The 20,038-nt window shown below is 46.1% G+C and overlaps 1 protein-coding gene across 3 annotated transcripts; it reads right to left on the reverse strand.

Annotated features, from left to right (window-relative positions):
- Positions 1-233: 233 nt before the first annotated feature.
- On the reverse strand, positions 234-20,008 carry RETREG3 (reticulophagy regulator family member 3). 3 transcript variants are annotated; one of them, XM_050934627.1, is made up of 11 exons: positions 19,609-19,854; positions 13,527-13,633; positions 11,340-11,370; positions 9,243-9,369; positions 8,319-8,403; positions 7,740-7,877; positions 7,107-7,186; positions 6,352-6,484; positions 3,923-4,370; positions 1,362-1,447; positions 234-332 (listed from the first exon to the last, which is right to left on the reverse strand). In XM_050934627.1, the coding sequence occupies exons 1-10, from the start codon at positions 19,800-19,802 to the stop codon at positions 1,390-1,392; spliced, it is 1,401 nt and encodes a 466-aa protein (XP_050790584.1). In that variant the 5' UTR covers positions 19,803-19,854; the 3' UTR covers positions 234-332; positions 1,362-1,389. The 3 variants fall into 3 exon arrangements, with proteins under 3 accessions (XP_050790584.1, XP_050790585.1, XP_050790583.1); XM_050934628.1 differs by lacking the exon at positions 19,609-19,854 and adding an exon at positions 19,932-20,008 and having other exon boundaries at positions 246-1,447; XM_050934626.1 differs by having other exon boundaries at positions 246-1,447.
- Between the last annotated feature and the right edge of the window lie 30 nt (positions 20,009-20,038).

The following is a 20,038-nucleotide window of genomic DNA, read 5'->3' on the forward strand; positions in this document are numbered from 1 at the left end:
ATTGACTGCTGCAGAGGATTCTGCATTTCCATCCTTAGGAAGCAGCAGCACTTCAATAGTTTTTTGGGTTTTTTTTGGGGGGGGGGGAGGGGAAGAAGACTGGCCAGGTCAGGAGTATTCCAAAGATTTATACTTAAGCAGCCCTAGTATCACTTGTGCCACAGCTGAGAATAGACATCCCTGTTAGTTACAATGGGTTAGCTCTCCCTTTCTGCACGGCAGCAAAGAAAGCACTTTGACCTAGAGATGCTTGTCACCCATCCATAGTTATATCTCATTTGGAGGGGTTCTGCCACAAAAGTCTGCAGAAGGTGTTGGTTTTCTATCTGGCCCTACAAGAGAAAAGACAGGTAGACTGCCACTAGTAAAGACAAAATATCCTTGGACCAACACTGTTACAACTAGTAAAGGCATAACTCATAAGAATTTTCAGAGATTTAAGTGCAGTATGGCATTCTTCTTCAGCCTTAAAAGCCATGGTGGTGATTACACAATGGACAAGGAAGGTTGTAATGAGCATGGAAATATGGATCCAAAAATTCACAACATGGTGTGTAGGAAGCTTCATTTTGGAGGTGCACTGGTAAAAGCAGTGGGAATAGTCTGGGAAAACCTACACTGCTCATCATGGATTGGTTTATTTTCTCCTCCTTGACTGCCCCCATAAGAGGCTAGTAACTTCTAAATAGGAATGATGAAGTATGGAGAAGTAAAGTTACTTGCCCAGTGGCAGAGGCGGCCATCCATAGGAGATCCATGCTCAGAACACCCATGTCCTAGCTCTGCTCGTACCACAACACTCCCCTATAACGCCCAGCCTTTCTGGGGGGTTGGGGTCAAAGGAATGGCTGAAGAAATGAGTCCGTGATACAGGAAGTGTTGTTAGTGCTTCAGGGAATAAACTGGGTGTTCACAGACTCTTAAATCGCTAGTAGATGCATCTGAAAATAGACTAATCATTAGCACTGAGCATTGTTTTTTCAGTTCTAGTTTTGATTATGCTGATTGCTTACAAATAGATGCAATTAAACAGGGATGTTTCAGAGACCACCACCTCTCTACTTGTTTTACCCTGATTTGATACAATTAATCTATCCAGGTGTCTAATAAAGCCAACTGAGTTTAGAGGACTTCCTCTCACTTGGGGAGCTGCAAATCTTGTTTTTAAGTACTTAGGGACACCAGAACTTCTGAACAGTTTTACAGCATGGTATTAACACCAATGTGGCGTGTAAAAGGCTGATTTCATACACGGTTGTTCTTCCTCACAGCAGAGAAGAGGAAACAGTAGGAAAAACAAGATATCACATAAGAGAAATACTTTTTCCAGGATTAAAAAAAGTCAACGTGTCATGTTGTACCTGAAGTTTGAACCTCTGATGCTGTAAGTTACTCATGCAATAGCTGCACAGTTTGGCACAGTGAGAATCTATTTTCTTCAAACAACCTGCAAGACATTAAGACTTAATGACAAGGTTCATTTCAGTGTTTGCAAAGTGCTCACATAGGGCTTTTGTTTAATAAAACTTTTGCATCAGGGCTGTACTAAAGCTATGCATACCTGGGCTCCTGCTGTGCTTGTTCCAGAATCTAATGCTTGACATTGTAATAGGCAGCTCCTCCTTCCCTATATCACAGGCCTCCCATCACCAGTTCAGAAATCTCTCAACCCCCAAAGTGAGACTGACAACCTGTCCAGGGTGACAGATTGAGATCTGCTCTCTACACCCATTCCATGCCCTTGGTGAAAGGCAGTTCCAGTAACATGGTAGTTTCCTGCAATATGCTCCTCTTACATTAAATAATTATTCCCAGAAATTCCCTTACCAATAAGAATTAAAATTTCACTAGATCAGCTGAGGAGGACAGCATCAGAGCCTTGCAGGTAAGCAGAATGACTATACTAGGTAGATTTTAGAATCTGGTCCCAGATTAATGGTTTCAAACAATTTAAAGTGCTAGTTAGTGGCTCATTTAGTTATTGCTCTCAAGTGATATGGGGCAGATTCTAGTCTTTTGCGTGTGTTAATGTAGCCTGCAAGCCAAGAGAAAAGGCCATTTACTGACATGAAAGCAGTACGCAGTGACAGACTCCTGAGAAGGCAGCCTACACAGAGCACTTTCTGTAGTCATATCCATGGTACTGGACTAACCCCAGCCAGACTGGATACCGCAGCACTGAGGCAGGAGTGTCGTCAGAGGCAGCGAGAAGCAGGTCTGATCGTAGGTAAAGGGCACAGATTCTTTTCAAAGCTCCGTGAACAAGATCTTTGTATTTTTAATAAGAATTTTAACACTGTACAATAGCCAACTACATACAGCGTCCAAACTAACCCAATTAAGGATTTGGGGTTGGAGCTATTTCTATATTTTGTTTTCAATGCCAATTTAGGCCCATGTCCATTTTGGTTATTATGGGGTGCCCTTGCTGCACCATAGCTAAGGTTGATTTTTATCCTACCAGGTTGATTTGATACTAATTATGGATAAAACATCCTTAGTTTTTTTCTTATTCATAACCAAGAAAGGTCACCCAATTCCTGAATTTAAATCCAATACCAACACATGTCCATTTTATAGCTTACATTTCTATATGGCCACGATTTCCAGACAGGTAGTCTACATTCAGCCTAACTTTTGACTTAAAAATGCGCAAATAAAATGAAAGCTAGAATTGAATTGAACAAGAGAATTTCCCTGAAGAGAGAAGCTGCTTGCTGCACAAGTGTAATCAGTATCAATTTCTATGGCTTAGAAAAGCATTGGGAAATTTAGGGACTGGATGGCTCAGGCCAGTCAGTTTACAGAGCCTCCCCTTCAGGTTGCTGGCTCAAGTCTAAAAGTGACCAAAATAGTCACCATCTCCCAGTTGTTTGGTGGCTTGTGTGACACGAGCTGGTGGCCTAGTGGACAGGTGTCCTCCCTGCACAATACTGCCTCAGACTGGGCAATGTCACAGAGGCCAAGAACTAAATGGGCCATGGAGACTGAATCCCCTCCACCCCCCACCTCAGGCAGTCCCTCCACAGCAGCTCAGGAGTTCCATGCCAGGGCAGGGTATGGAATGTAGTATTGCTGTTGCCCAGGTGGTAGCTGCTCTAGAGTAAAGTGGGAGAATTTAGTTCTGCAGAGTGTCAATCCAGCACTAAGCCCCTTCCTTTTAGAAAGGCAATGCAACAGCGGGTGCTGCAACGATGCTCCCCGAAGGACTGGAACCAGCACAGTAGAGGAGTTATTGCCATTATGACTTTTATGAACTAGTGTCACTGGAAAGCTTGAGTTTTGATGGGGAGCAATATGAATTATGTCATTACTTGTGAGGAAACTGCTTTTGCCATTAGATTGTTTTTTCTACCCAAGACAGCTGGATACTGCTGAGGGAGGAGGGAGAAATGTCAGCTGTTTTTATGCATGACTTAGGAGTAGGGAAATTTTTTTTTTTTTTAAATGAAAATAGCATAATCCAGGTTTCTAAGAGGAAACCAGTCCTGTTCACCTTCTGCTGAGTGTCTGCATGCGAGAGACTGGGCTGGTGGCAAGAACATTCCTAACTGAGATTAAGTCTGTCTGCCAAGGGGCACTAGAGCTGCAGACACACTCAGCAGTTATCATTTCAAGTGAGCAGGTTTGGTTTAGGGCAAGGAGCATCACAGTAGACAATGCAGAGTGATGTGTGGGTGCTACTGGGGCTATAGCATCAAAAGCCTCTGCCCTGTGAATTACCAAAGCATGGTTTATTTTGAAATCCAAGTTAACCCTACAAATTCACATCACAGTGATGTAGCCAGCCAGGATTGGTTGTCGTACTACTTGCACCCACAGGAGACAAATTTAGATTACTGTACAACGCTTTTTCTTCTGAAGATTCCCCTCTGCTACTCATGACAGAAAAATCAGAAGGAAAGGAAGTGTGATTGCTTACTGGCCTCGAGAGCCAGCTGGATCCAGCTGGATCAGCTCTGACTGATCCAACAGTTCAAAGTCATCCCCTTCTGCATCAGTGTCCAAGTCAGAGCTGGAGGTTCTAAGATAGGTTTTTGTGCCTCTCTGCAGATTGTCACTGCATACAGGGCCTGGCTGAGAGGCTCCTGACAAGGCTAATTGTATCATGCCTCTGGTGACAAATCCAGCTAAGTTATTTGTAAGATTGTGCGCAGAGGGCAGTGCCCCTAGTAGGAGTGCAGGGACAGCTTCTTCTTGGTCATATGGGTGACGTAGATCTTCCATGCCCTGCGAGCGGTAAGCAAGGCTGGGAATCCCAATGCTGGTGTCATCTTCGTCATCTATTCCAGTCACCTCTGGATTTATGGAAGGGAAGTCAGGGAGATCCCTGGCAAAAGATTCTTCAGGGTCACTGTGACCATCAAGATCTAGAAGGGAAAAAGAAACATCTGTAAGCTTAGAGCACGGACTATCCAAACCCATCAGGCAAGTGCCACAGACAGTGTCATATGGATCCCCTGCAGAGTTCAGCCATCTTTGATGAAAGAAACCATTATCCTGGTCCCCAAACACACCACCCGCTTGCCTCCTCTGACCAAGCTACACTTAGTGTCACTTTCCTTTGGCAGGCACAACAGACAAAAGTTGCTTTCTTATCCAAGAGAGTGAGGATACTGCAAGGGGCAGCTAGTGCAGAGAGAAAGCATGTCCTTCCAGGCTTCTTTCACCGTCAGTCAGCAGAGGGTGCTCAGATGTTGAATGCTCTGAGATTAAGGGCTCAGCTATAAGAGTATATTGCACTGGTTTTACTATAGGTCAGTGGTTCCCAAACTTTAACAACCTGTGAACCCCTTTCACTAAAATGTCAAGTCTCGCTAACCCCCTCCTAAAAATGAATATTTCCAGGGATTTTCTCCTTTACCTGAGTATATATTATAAAAGCAGTGATCTTGGAAATATAAAAATTGTTTTTATGACATGCTTATTATACACTATTTATTATTTATCATGACAGTATTTTTATTACATTATGAAAACGGCAACACTCTTTCATAGCTTGTATCACTTTGAATAAGCCTATTATAAGACAAGGCTCCTATGTTTCATCAAGGAGCATCAGATGTGAAACAGCAGGAAGGTATTTAAGAAGCCAGCTCAAGTTCCTCCTACACAAGCATTCAGGTCTTGAGCAGTCCAGGCAAACAATGCATGTTACAACAAAGCTTAAACTTGTTCTTCATAATAATTTAAAAAAAAATACTAACTGCCTATTTAATTTTAAAAACAGCAAAAATTATCCAACTCCCTTTCCATTTCTTATGAGTCTTGAAGTTTAAATCTCCTCAGTGAGATAGAGATGTTTGCTTTGATCTGCTTAGCTTTTGGAAGTCCAGGGGCTCTGGGCTACTGGCCCCTTGCCGGGGTCTCTAGAAACAGCAGTCTGCCATTAGGGAATTTTTTCCCCCCTCAAGAACCTTCTGTAACATTTTATGAACCCCCAGGGGTTCAAGAACCCCAGTTTGGGAACCACTGCTATAGGTGTTGCATTTTGAACTGATTTAACTAACCTGGTACAAACTCTTGTGTGGACACTCATCTTGGTTTAAACCAGGCTTACTTCAGTTTCTCTCAAACTAATTAGGAACTGATTAAGGTAAACCAGAATAAGCATCTACCCAGGAATTTGCATGGGTTTAACTGCCTTAGTTTAAAACGACACCTTTAGTTAAACCAGTGCTACATTTCCATATGGAAAAGGCTTAGATCAGAGGTTCTCAAACTGGAGGTCAGGACCCCTCAGGGGGTCGCAAGCTGTCAGCCTCACTCCCAAACCCCGCTTTCCCTCCGGCATTTATAATGGTGTTAAATATATGAAAATGAGTTTTTAAATTTATAAGGGGGGGTGGTCACACTCAGGGGCTTGCTGTGTGAAAGGGGTCACAGTACAAAAGTTTGAGAACCACTGACTTAGATCACCTGTGTGCCTGCCCTGGCAGACACTTTCTAGTCAGACCATCTTGCAGAAGGCCTAGTCTGACAGCTCACATTCCCTCTTTGGGTAGCTGTAAACAGAATATGAATATTCCTTAAAGCAGAGAATTAGCTGCCTCCATTCACTAATGGTGTGAATAGGAAACATGCTAACGCCGTCACGTGGTACCAGCATCAGGTTATGCTGCTCTTCCCAAGCACTCTGTGTTATATCTAGGCACCGTACGTGGAAACTGGATCTATTCAGACAGGACAGTGAGCTTGTCATCCTGTGGCAGGTAGCAGGTGAACATTATACACCAGAGCTCAATTCTCAGGGAATACATCTGATCTATTGTCCTCATTTCAGGGGGCTGCATGCTGAGGAGGGAAGAGTAGAGTCCCTTTGCCTTTAGGAGGCTGTTTCTTCTCTCTCACCTTCAGATCCCTCAGTCAGTGGAGTTTGTCCCCTTGACAGATTAAACGTCCCATTCTCAGTGTAGGAAACTTCAGCATCTGAATGCTCAGAGTCGGAGATAGTCAGTTCCTTAGCAACTGCAGAATCATCCAGCTTTGAAGCAGAGAAGAAAATACAGTTAGAAGAACATCAGCGCTACTGGCTAAGATTGTTTCTGTGCTCCAAGCTAGAAAGATTCTGATGACCCAGCATGACAGGCTCCCACGTGAGACTTGCTTGCTGCTTTGCTACCCCTAGGCAGGTGAAGGAGGGGCATTAGTCCCTACGGTGTTGGAAGAGGAAGGGGTGTGGGATACTTAGAACACTGCTCCACAATACCCTGATGGCCAATACAGCTGCAACATCTGACTTTGGACAGGATTCGTAGCAGGGGTGTGGAAAAGGTAACAGATGTACCTTTGGAAGCTGGGTCCTTCAGACTGAAGGACTGGAAAGTTCAAGCTTTTAAGATACACAGAAAAGATGTGGGTTTAATTAAGTGGGCTGGGAGCACTGCAGCAGACTAATCTCGGAGCACAGGAAGGCTTGACAGTGTTTGAAAGCCTGCAGCCAGGCTCTGCCTAGATATTCCTCTCCACCTGATACCCTATGTTTGGGGCCAGAGAGCATTCCAAGGCTGCAGTTTTATCACAAACCTGATTCAGACACACAAAAGCCATCAGTGCACTGGAGGCTTTCTTGCTGAATTCTGAAATTTGCAGAGATGCCTGGTTACCTTGGGACAGAAAGCAGCAAGTTCTTCTTCACTGTCAGTCCCAGCATCAGCAGGCTCCTGGTTCAGCGCTCGCTGGCGCACTGCCATGAGTCAAAGCAGAAATCTCCCATTATTGCCAGGGCAGAGAAGGCAACATTTAAGCATAACATTAGACACAGCAGAAAGTCACTTCAAATGTAGACCAAAGGGTGTCAATCTATCCCGGATCAAAAAGCTGTTGTGTTAAACGTGGGCTCTTTAGTTCTGGTTTGGGCTGTTGCGGATCTAGTGCCAAATGGAAGATGCTCAGCAGCAACCTCACACTGGAGAGAGATGCTACAGGCAAAAATCAGCTTTCAACAAGCAGCACTTAGTGCCCTTGTGTTCCCATAGTTGAGAAAGGGGGAAAGGCTGGGAGCCATTGGGAATTTGTAGAAAGCTCTCATCTGAAGCAGGGACCCAGTATAGTTGCACAGTTTCATCTCTGTGGAGGGGCTGCGAATATTTGACAAGAGGACTCGAAATGAATGCTGAACTACACATGGGGTTGCTGTCACGCCCCATGATTGGGGGTTCATGTCAGCAACTGTTTGTAGATTTCAAGGGCGGGCTGTTTGTCTGGCTAGTTTCAGACAGACACTCTTGGAGTCTTACATTGCTTCACTCGTTGCTTTGACATCATGTAGCCTCGAACACTGAAGTCCAGCCGCTGCAGAGCTGGCTCCAGCTTCGTGTACATGCGTTGCCCCAGGCTGTGGTACACTGCGAGAGGCCACAGCAGGATGAACAGCACTGAGGTAAATGTAAATGGGGAAGCTGGTTAGAAACCTGCCTGTGCAACTTAACAGATCTGTCAATCAAATGTTTTGGGATTCAGTACAAAAATACAAGACTCAGTTTTGCTCTGCCGTATGCACACAATTCAATGCATCAGAAGCTAGGCAGAGAGCAGTGCAGATCTGTGCCGACTGACTAGAACTAAGATAGCAACCAACACACTAGAGCATTTCGTGCATATATCTGACTAGACAGACATGAACATACAGCCTGTTTGGGGCTAGCTGGCCAATCTGTCCTAACACTAACATTCTAGCACAAGAGCAACGGCATTTTATATTATATTTGTCAGAATTTTAGCCCTTCATATCAGCTGCACCTTTGAGTCTACGTTAGCGATACTGCCCCAGCCCTCTGTACACAACACCTCGTTTGACTGAGGAATATTGTACTTACGCATAAGGTATGAGAGCAAGAGTCCAGGAATGTATCGGCCCAGAACAGCCAAGAATGTAAAGACTCCACACACTAAAAGGCAAAACTGGAGGCATAGGAGAAAGTATGAGTTTCCATAGCATTAAAATAACCAAATCAGGTGATTTCAGCTGGTGTAACTGGATTGTTTTCTAGAGAGTTCCAGCCAAGAAATAACAGCTCAAATATCAGCAACACTGTTTGAATACTCCAGTCTTCTTAGGCGATCCTATTTCATTAGGATAGGTACCAAAACAGTCTTATTTTAAGAGTTTTTGTCTATCATCCCAAGACACCTTGGCAATTTAAAGAGAACTTAAGTTACTGCTCACTGCTATAGGCAGGGTAGGATTCTACAATGTCTGTGCTGACAAGCAGATGTAAGGTTGTGGGAGACAGTCCCCTCCAAAGGAGGGATTAGGGGCATGTTTCATGAGGCTGCGATCACAGTAACAAACATCTAAATATTCAGCCTCTTCATACTACCCATACAATCACAGTTGTCACTTGGCTAACACTGGTTTTATAGGACGCAAGGGGAAAAAAAGATTCTCAAACCACTTCCTGGTTTGCTTTTTAAGTTATTAAAAGCCAGACTCAGGGAAAGAACTGTGAGGTTAATAGCAGACACTTCAGACCAGCACCCACAGAGGGAACAGCTACATTGACTGCTAAATAAAACAAAATGAAATTAACAAGCAAAGTTGCCACCTCCTGGCCCTGCTCACTCCTACATTCGATCCCTTCCCACCTCGCTTTTTCAAAGTGGGAGCTCTTTAGGGGCAGGGAACATCTTATGTTTGGGATACTTACTCATTCCAGATGCTCCTGCAATACACAGAGTGGCTGTCTGCATCAAAGATTAGATGCCGAGTGTTTAGTTTGCTCAAGCAAGTGCGCTCTTACCTTGCCGGGATTTTGCCTTTTGAAAACGAAGAGATTCCTTAAGAAGGTGACCCCAGTAACCCATCCATCAGCTAAATGGTGACACAGCTCCGGCACACTCAGCAACTGAGGGTGAACATAGCCCCAGCTACAGAGAAGGCAGAATAATTAGTGAGCAGGTGTCTACTGAGCCACACGGTGTTACTAAACTGACCTTAATATAGGGCACTCTTCACCTCAGAAGCATTGTTTCAAGACCACTTCCTCCCCCCTCCACCAGCTGCCCAAAGTCTGGAAGACCAGACCTAGTACTTGGAAAAACCAAATAGCTAGAGCCATATGCCATTCAATACACATCCCATTTTTCTATAAATTACAGACAGCTAATCAATTAGCTGAGTACTGCAATTAGAATGTAAGAACTTGCAAGTTGTTGGACGTCAAAGGCAGCTGGCAGGTCCCATGTTGTGCAAACTCCCGTAGCAATCACATGCATCCGACTAGAGCACACAAGGATTTGGGGGATCACTAACACAGTTTAGAATGAGTTGCAGTGAAATGAAGGAAAGCCCTGCTTGAAGTTTCACCTTTTAGTTCAGCTACGGCTGAGGCAGGGATTTAGCCAGTACAGTAGAGTTATTTCTTGGTGTTTACACCTCCCCACCCCTTGTAAGAATTCAGTGCCAAGGTTCCAAGGAACCCTGTGACCTGGTTGGTAGAAATTTGTTGTCACTTAACCGTAGGTCACATGGTATCTGTGCCTGTGCCAGGTCACTTGCAAGAGAGACGTGCTTTTCTGACACTTGAGGTGCTTTTCTAACATTTGAGGAGTTTTAAAATGTAACTTTTTCAAGATTGATTTAGCTATTTAGTGCACATGAACAACAGAGCAGACAAAAAATGCTAACAGACTATTAGGAACCATTAGCAAAAGGATAGATAAGAGGACAGAAAATATAATGCCACTATATAAACCCATGGTACACCCATATCTGGAATACTGTGTGCAGTTTTGGTCCTCCCATCTAAAAAAAAAGGCATTAGAATTGGAAAAGGTACAGAAAAGGGCAACAAAAATGATTAGGGGTGTAGAACAGCTTCCACATGAGGAGAGATTTAAAAGACTGGGATAGTTTAGCTTAGAAAAGAGACGACTAAGGGGAGATATGAGAGGTCAATAAAATCATGAACAGTGTAGAGAAAGTGAAAAAGGCAGTGTTATTTACCCCTTCATATTACACCAGAACCAGGGGTCACCCAATGAAATTATCAGGCAGCATGTTTAAAATGACAAAAATGAAGTATTTCTTTGCACAGTCAACCTGTGGAACTCGTTGCCAGGGGATGTTGTGAAGGTAAAAGTACAATTCAATTAATAAAAACTAGATAAGTTCATGAAGGATAGATTCATCAATGGCTATTAGCCAAGACGGCCAGGGACAGAATCGATGCTGTGGCTGTCCCTAAACCCTGACTGTCAGAAGCTGGGACTAGACTGCACGGGACTGACAGAAATTGCCCTGTTTATCCCCTCTGAGACATCAGGCATTGGCCACTGTTGAAGGGCAGGATACTGGGCTAGATGAACCATTGGTCTGACCCAGTCTGGCCATTCCTATGTAAGTATGCCTGGAGAGAGGAAAGAACTGTTATGGAGGACAAAACCCCAAGAGAGTTCTAGTTTTGTTGTTAATGCTGCACTCAGGGTCTCACTAACTACCAGGGAAGCCTGCAGTGCATCCAGCTCTGGTCAGAGAAGTTTGACAAGTTTCTCTTGTTTCAAGGAGAGTTATTCGGTCACTTGCAAGGAAACTCTCAATACACTTTAAAGGCACTACAAAACTGTTTTAACATAGTGGGATTTTTACAAAGCTGACATGAAGATTATCCCCATTTTACATAAGAGGCTGTGGGGGCAGGGAGAGATTCAGTGACTGGCTCAAGGTCACAACAAAAGCTTGTGGCAGAGGCAGAACAGAACCCACACTCAATGCTTCCTCTGAAACTGAGCAGATGTGACAAGCATGTGCAAAAAATGAGTAAGTTCTGTCATCATAACAAAGTAACAACACAGCAGCAAACAAAACAAAACAAAAGGATTTAATGAGTGTTCCGTACCTCTCATTGTCCGATTCGTCAGATCTTGCCACTAAAATATTAAGAACAGACAGTGAATTAGTTGCAAGGAATTTTGCTGTAAGAATGTTTAGCTAATGGGAGTTTAACTAAAACTTGTATGAGGTTGAGAAACAACCAGTGTGATTGATAAAGGTGATTAACCAAAAATCTGTTGCTCTGCATCATATTCTCATAGGATAGCCTGAGACAGTCCTCCCCTCAGTGTCACAACAGGTACCATTAGAGAGAGTGAGTGGATGGCTATTCTGTTCTGCAAATTACTAATAGCTCATTTTAGTCTTAACCAAAAGCAAGAACTACCAGTCCTGTTTCAACATACAGCCTACACACCTGTTACTGTACTGGGTGTGCTGAGGGATGGACAATTTGCTCATAATTTGGAGACATTCAGGAGAGCCTTACTTCCTGGACTGGAGTTGATAAGTGACCCAAGGACAAGCTAGCTTAGAGAACTGGCACAGCTCAGGGTTACTGCGGGATTTGAATATATAACCCTCAAGATAAGTAGAAACAATTAGCAGCACACAGCCACCATAAGCCTGCCTACCTTCCAAAGAAAGGTGATGCCAGGAATCACTGCCAGCTTCTATGCCTCAGCTTGTGTTGTTTCTTGGAAGACAATATTAACGCTTTCTACCTAACTTCAACTAGCTAGCCAGGGAGTTACCCCTTGGGAGCCTGCAGATCACACACCGATCTGTTTTTAGATGGTGAATGGGCTGTGCATCAAATCTTATCCCGTGTTCAAGGCAAGGATGGTGGAGTTCTACGTTAGAGCTGGTGATTTACTAAACACTTTGGTATTCAAGTAACTGACAGTTCTTGAAGATTCCACCCCTCTCAGAATCTCCATGAGGCTGGGTCTCTGACAACCACCATTTATCACCTTACAAACACTCTGAAAACAATTTCCAGTGTGTTCAAGTGAAAAAACTCATTCAGTCCTATCCTGCAAGCTCTGATTTCTTAAATTGGAAGCTCGTTGGGGCAGACTTGTGTCTTCTATGCAGTCAATCCACTGTGGGCACTACTGGAATATCGAAGTGTGTCACTGACAGGCTCCTCACACAAGCTAGCCACTGGGAGATGCCAAGCGGAGGGGGGGGTCTGTGCTAAGCCCAGCCCCTCTGATTCAAACCCGCTCTTGGCACTAGGCACCTTGTGCAAGGAGAGGAAGAGGAGAAGGACGAGGACCCCCCTCAGAACTCTTAGCCAAATGGTTAGGGCCCTCGAACTGAGGGTCTCCACACCCCCGATGAGTCCCCCCTCCACCTCAGGGGGGAAGGGATTTGAACTAAGAGCCATAAACACTGGGCTACAGGACACTCTGATGTGGGGCTACCTCACTGTACAAAAATAATATTAAAAAGTCATTGGGCCAGAGAGCAACAAAACTGCCCACACAAGTCCACAGGCATGAGAATGACTTGCACCCTAGTGGGCCGAGCACTCATCCAGGATGTGGGAGGCCCAGGATTCAGTCGTCCTGTTCCAACAACTTTTTACATTATTTATTCACTGTGGAACAGCTTCATTAGGAGAGGGAGAGAGCGTGCATTTCCCACCAGGATCGCACAGCCCACAGATTAGAGCACTCACCTGAGAGGTAGCAGATCCCTCTTCAAATTCTCTCTCCCAGAGGTAGAGGGGGGACTTGAACCAGGGATTCTCCCACATCCCAGGTGAGCAGCCTAACCACTGGCCTAGAAGTTATGAGGGAAGCCCTCCACCAGCTGTCCACATTCGTGGCCTACTCTGAGGTAGTTTAATGGATCAGGCTCCACAGGCAAGCTAAACAGAGGGCAGATCTCCTTTCCCCAGTTCAGGCATTGAAGTGGGGCTAAGGCGTTTACATGCCAGCATGGGACTGCAGTGCACATGCTCAGGGGCAAAAACATAGGCACCTAGCAAACTTTTACTGCAAAAGGTTAGGTGCCAAGCGAGTTTAGACACATGCAGGGTTTGGCAGCAGCTCTGCAGGGGTTTTGCAAATCCCCATGGGGTCTGGTTCTGGGATTTGCCCACATAAGTCCTTTTGTGAATCTACCCCCTTGTGACTCTGTTCGAGACATATTTAAAGCCAAATGATGAAGAGAAAGAGCACATGGTGGGAAGTTGAGAAACAGGTGTCATTTTCAGGGGCCAGTTCTGACTGCTGCATCTTACCTTTAATTTCAGGCCAGATTTTATTCTTCCATTGATCTAAACAAACTATTATTATCAGGCCAAATGCAACCAAGAACACCAGCCGAAGGGAAGTCAGTGCCAAAAAACTGCAAAAGAGAAGCAGAATGAATCAGCAGTGAGCACGTGGGTCTGCTTCTACTGTTGTACCAGGCCTCTCAAATGAGCACCTCTAGTTAAATGCACTGACCAACTGGGTTGGGTGAAATAAGAAAATAGCTCATTTGGTCTTTGGGGGCAGCAGACATTTCGAATCAAAACTGGTATCAGATCCATAGAACTGGATATTCCTGTTACTCAGATGTTCTGCGCTTATCCCAATTTATTTCTAAAATAATTTTATATTTACTTAAAAGACATCAGCTTTCTCTTACTCTCTTGAATGACCAGGGAGTGCAGCAACTAACAACTGCAGCACGGCAGTATGAGAAGAGTGATGTTTGCATCACTGTAGTTAGTCTGCCAGCATTTCCACAAGTCACGCTGACATTAAAGATGCCTCGCTTTGTGCACTATTCAGGATCTGGCGGATGCCTCCAATTCCGAGTCAAAGTGGTTTTTGAATTAATCAGGAACTGGGAGATGCAAAATATCTTTATTCATGAGTGTTCTTTGTCTTGTATTCATTACACCTTGGACTAACCAGCCAGCCTGGAAAAAGAGTTATAGGATGGAGGAAGGGAGGACAAACCAGTCCTCCACTCAGCTAGCCTGGGCAGGAGGAGTGGTTGTTTTTACACCAAGTTGCTTCTAGAACCCTAAAGAAATGTTTCATGTTCGCTCAGGGTTTCTGTGCCACACGGCCTTGGTTTATAGCTAGTCTGATGGAAGCCATCAGTGGTCCCAAGGCACAAACTGTCACCTTCCTCCTCACTCTCCAGTTTAAAACGTAGTTTGTTTTGAGAATTGAGGTTTTCTGCTTGCAGACAGGTCCCTCCCTACCAGTCTCCTACTCCCTACACAGAATCCTGAACTTAATGGTGCTCATCTGGAATTGTCCGCTGCTGAAAAGACTCTAAAAAAGTAATTAACATTTTTACACCAGTACCCCCAATTCCCATTCTCAGCTGCTGAAATAGCTCACAAACTCAGTGTCTGTCCAGTCTTCAACTTCCCCTCAGGCTATTACCTAAATCAGTCAATGGTAAGACTAGCTGATTTTGTAGGGATTATTACTTAGTTATGACAGTAGTAAGGTTTAGTACCAAAGCTCTTATCTATTTTGAATCACAGTCATCTGGACTGTTCCAGACATGTGTTTGTCTAGCATCAAGCATCAGCTGGTAGGGCCAAGCAAGTGACAGGTCCCAGGGAGGGAATTCCCAGGGCAAAGATCAGAGAAAAAGACAAGTTACATTGAGCATTAAAAAGTTTGTTGTGGATTGAGTAAGGACAGAAAACTGATGGACTCAGAAGTGCTGTGCAGCTCATCTCCATATGGCTATTTTCCCACTTGTGCTCAAATAGCATGGCCAGACTATGGTACAATGCCAGTTAGTGTTTAAAATCCAAACCAAAACAAGCAGACAGTCCAGTAGCTTGAGACTAAAGAATTAAACCCTCTACAAAGTCAAAAAAAGTTAACAAGACTGGGACTGTTCAGCTTAGAAAAGCGACAACTAAGGAGAAGGCTATGACAGAGTTCTATAAAACCATGACTAGCCTGGAGAAAGTGAATCAGGACATCTTATTTACTCCTTCCCATCATTCAAGGACCAGGGGGTCACCCAATGAAACGAACAGGCAGCAGGTTTAAAAAACAAACATAAGGAAGTACTTCTGCACAAAACACACAACCGGTCTTTGGATCTCATTGCCAGGGGATGTTGTGAAGGCCAGACGTATAACTGTGTTGAAAAAAAGAATTAGATAAGTTTGTGGAGGATAGGCCATCAAGCCAGGGATGCAACCACATGCTCTGTGTCCCCCTAAACTGCTGACTTCCAGCAGCTGGGACTGCATGACAGGAGACAGATCACTCAATAACCGCCCACATTCAATTCTCTCTGAAGTATCTGACACTGGTCACTGATGGAAGACAGGATACTGGGCTAGACAGACCATTGGTCTGGCCAGTATGGCCATTCTAATGTTGTGTTCTGGCCCAGTTCTACACTAGATTCCCCTACCCCCTCGATATCTTGTAAGCTGTGAATCCAGCTTTGGAAAAGAGCGGCTCTTTTAAATTCCACAGCCCAAGGTTCAAATACTCAGCAGTCAATAAGGCAACATGAACAAGCCTGCACTGAAATCCATCCAGACAAACACACAGTGCAAGAGGTAATGCACAAAGGAGAGCAACAGAAATGGTTCTGTTCTGAAGATTAGCTAAATGGCTAGAAGAATCAGACTGGAACATGACCAAAAATACAGCAGCAGGACATAGATATGCCATCCTATGCCAAACATCAGCATGCAGGGTATTTTTGTTTTTGTCAGAAAACACACAAAGCATCAATTATAGCCTAGCAATCATTAACTACAGCTAAGTGGGTCTAGGCAGCCATCTGATTAGGAGCACATGCTAACAGTTTATCCCTTTCCCAAATGGTGGTTTAAATCTGGAGATTATTTGTTGAAAACTCAGAGAAACAGATACTGCATAGAAGAGGTAATTTCACATAAGCCTTCCTACTAGGGCCGGTATTAGACAAACACCACACTTAAGTGCTGTCAAAACAAGAGCATGTGACCCTTCATAACCGTAAGTGGCTGATTGTCCAAGGAAAGCAGTTCCACCTGACAGTCGCAGTGCATGCTGATTCCCCTCGCTAAGGTCACTTCACAATTCCCTCTTGGAGGCAATGCAGATGGAAATCGCAATGGAAGAGTAAAACCAAACTAATGAGGCATTTGGATGCCACTGAGAAGCACAGGGCATGAAGCTATGAAGATAATTGCCTGCATCTTAAATATCAGGGATTATTTCAACTCCCTTGACATAGCCACGTTTTCTGTACAAACACCATAACAAGAGCATGTCCAAGAACACCAGCAGAGTTATGGTTACATATGGAGACAACTTATCTTTTAGGCATTTTTATATTAGAACTTTAAACCAGGGGGTCTCAAACTGGGGGTCGGGACCCCTCAGGGGACTGCAAGGTTATTACATGGAGGGTTATGAGCTGTCAGCCTCCACCCCAAACCCCACTTTGCCTCCAGCATTTATAATGGTATTAAATACATTAGAAAGTGCTTTTACTGTATGGGGGTTCACATTCAGAGGCTTGCTGTGTGAAAGGGGTTACCAGTACAAAAGTCTGAGAACCTCTGCTTTAAACAAACACGAAGCTCAGTAGCTTCTTCGCAAGACATGCATTGGGAATTACTTCCCCATTACCCTCCCAACTATCCTGTCCATTACAATGTGCTACAGCTACTCCTGCCACTGCAGCTGCTACTTGCTTTGTCCATGTCAGTGTTTGGAGAATGACAATGGTACCGCCAGGCAGTGGCAACTTTGAATAATTACTGTGTCTCACTACTTCGTTCTCTGCCATACATATGACTCCCAGTTAGTCCTTTGTGGGGCCCCCGGAGCTGGATATTGAGACCACTGCAAAAACCAGTCAATATAGAAGCAAGTTAACTGATTTCAATAGTTAATTTGGAAACAGTTCCCAATTTTGAACAGTCACACTGACTCAGAAAACAAGTTACTACCCAGTACTGTTAGAGATTGTACAATAAAACCTTCTGAATGTGTTTTTATGTGCTCATCCTCCTGCTACCACCACTGTAGAACTGGAGTTCAAACAGCATTGCTTTTGTAACACTGCCTGGAGATGAAACAGACTCTGAAAACTGCCAGATGAGACAGCCTTCTGATTAACAAACTAAACATCTGGAAGCCCAAGCTGAACATCAGGAAACCCTGTTACACATTCCCTACTTTTTGTGAATGTTATTTCACAGTAAAAAGTAACAAAGAGTCTTGTGGCATCTTAAAGACTAACAGATGTATTGGAGCATGAGCTTTCATGGGTGAATACCCACTTTGTCAGACGCACGCTTATAATACATCTGTTAGTCTTTAAGGTGCCACAGGACTCTCTGTTACTTTTTACAGATCCAGACTAACACGGCTCCCCCTCTGATTATTTCACAGTGGAGACCTTGACCCGAACATTATGTGCTAGAAAGGGTTCCCAATGTCAGCCACTTTGAATCTTCCCTCTTCCTAATCGTGTGACTTTGGCCAGTCAGAGCCTACTCAAGAGTTCCAGGCACCTCAGGAATGGGACCCCCATTGACAATACTCACACTTACACTGCTGCATTTTACTGCTTTTAGTCTAACTTGAGAATTGTTTCTTACATGAAACTGCCAGCTGGCCAAGGCTTTGCCATTAGAACACAGCTAGATGAACTTTGCTTGACTTCACCTATTGAGATAAAGTAATACAATCTCCCATTTCTTTGTTATTTAGAAGATGTAGAGTCAGACCCAGTGGCCTAAGTTGTACTCCATTTCACCATGAAAGGCTGGTTCCCCACAACTCTTATGCTCAGCCCCTGGAGGGAGGATCTACACTTATAATTACCCAGACATTAATCCTCTTTGGTTAACTTATTAGCATTGGCTCATGCTCCCTTTGGACCTCATCATTCTCTCACCATTAGAAGGTTGGTGACTGATGTAGGATGTGGAAAATCCCCAGGGAGGTGCGGGGAAGGAGCAAGAGAACAGTGCTACAATCATCACAAAAGCTTTTTCTTTTGTTTCAAGTCAGCCTCCTCCCCTCCTCTCCCCCAGCTGCATGAGGCTGTTGGAAGCCCATGGCCAGAGCTATGAAAACATAACACACTTGAACATCCATTCTTGGCACAGGGCCCTGTTAAGGAAGTAGTTCCATAGAGCCACAGACTACCAGAAACATACACCACTGACCTAAACTAATTACATGCTCCTCTTTATGAGAGCAGCTCAAACTCTCCTGTTTGTCTCCAGGAGAAAGACAATGCACTTGTTTCTCTGTAGGAGAAGAGGAAATGGCTACTTACTTGAACTAGCCAGCACAACTGCCAGACTCTAGAACTTCACGACCTGTTTACTCATTTCATGAGAATCCACTTGATGCAACAGACCCTTTGACTCTAATCACACAAACATTAAACTAGGTTTAGTTTAGACTTAAGTAGAAACCAGTAAATACTGTCAAAACTGTATGTACAGGACATTAAGGTCCTAGACCTGGTCAGTCCCTAAAACTACTCCCACTGGGAATGGATCCTACCTACAAACCCACGTTTAGCACATGTCCACAGGTGGTGTGCTCAGACTCACAACTGAAACGCGGCACACGTTGTTCTTGCGGCAACACTACAAAACAGCAAAAATCAAACCCGCAATGGATAAAGCGCAGGCACCCGCAACAAGCGCGTTGAACCGAAGCTACGGAGCACGCCTGGTACTGGCAGCCAGGCAGGTTTCCACGTTCACACCAGCCTGGCCCGGCGCGCCTCCGGCAGGCTCGCCAGAGCTCGGCCCCTGCGAGCCTCGTTCTCCGAGCTGCTAAGGGCGAGGGGGCGCCCGGGCCCAGCGGGGAGATGCCCGGCCCGGCCCAGCGGGGAGATGCCCGGCGCTGGTGACGTTACACCGGCCCGGCCCGGCCCCCCGCTCGCTCTCACCAGAAGGCGCCCGGCCCGGCCCGGCCCAGCGGGGAGAGGCCCGGCGCTGGTGACGTTACACCGGCCCGGCCCGGCCCGGCCCCCCGCTCGCTCTCACCAGAAGGCGCCCGGCCCGGCCCGCCCGGCCCAGCGGGGAGATGCCCGGCCCGGCCCGGCCCGCCCGGCCCAGCGGGGAGATGCCCGGCCCGGCCCGGCCCAGCGGGGAGATGCCCGGCCCGGCCCAGCGGGGAGATGCCCGGCGCGGGGAGATGCTCGGCCCGGCCCAGCGGGGAGAGGCCCGGCCCGGCCCGGCCCAGCGGGGAGATGCCCGGCGCGGGGAGATGCTCGGCCCGGCCCAGCGGGGAGAGGCCCGGCCCGGCCCGGCCCAGCGGGGAGAGGCCCGGCGCTGGTGACGTTACACCGGCCCGGCCCGGCCCCCCGCTCGCTCTCACCAGAAGGCGCCGTGCGCGCCCGCCCAGCCCAGCGCGCCGCGGCCCGGCCGCTCCCAGACCAGCGCCGCCTGCAGCGCGCTCAGCAGCGGCTCGTAGGGCCCGAGCCGGGCCCGCAGGGCGGCGCTCAGCGCTCGCACCCGCCGCTCCCGCTCGCCGGGGCCGCCCGCCTGGCTCCCTCCGGCCGCGGCCTCCATCGCTTCCCGGTCAGGGGATCAACATCCGCTCCGCGCCGGGACGTCACAGGCGGGCCGGGTCAGCCCTGCCTCGTCGCGGGGTTACCAACCGCCACCCGCGCGCGCAGCGATTGGCATGGCGGAACGCACTGGGGAAATGCAGGGCGCAGCCATCTTACTATACGGAAAAGCAGTGTCTCCCTACCGCGCATGCGTAAAAAAAAAGCTGTCCGTGCGCTCTATTTTGCGCATGCGCG

Source organism: Gopherus flavomarginatus, chromosome 25 (genome assembly GCF_025201925.1).
Source record: "Gopherus flavomarginatus isolate rGopFla2 chromosome 25, rGopFla2.mat.asm, whole genome shotgun sequence".
Taxonomy (NCBI): domain Eukaryota; kingdom Metazoa; phylum Chordata; order Testudines; family Testudinidae; genus Gopherus; species Gopherus flavomarginatus.

Coding starts and splice junctions, on each gene's coding strand:
- RETREG3 (XM_050934627.1), bottom strand. CDS start 19,802: ATGGAGGCCGCGGCCGGAGGGAGCCAGGCGGGCGGCCCCGGCGAGCGG. Junction 9,370..11,339: donor GACGAATCGGACAATGAGAG/GTACGGAACACT, acceptor CCTTCTCTGTAG/CTGGGGCTATGTTCACCCTC. Junction 7,187..7,739: donor AAAGCAACGAGTGAAGCAAT/GTAAGACTCCAA, acceptor GACTCATGGCAG/TGCGCCAGCGAGCGCTGAAC.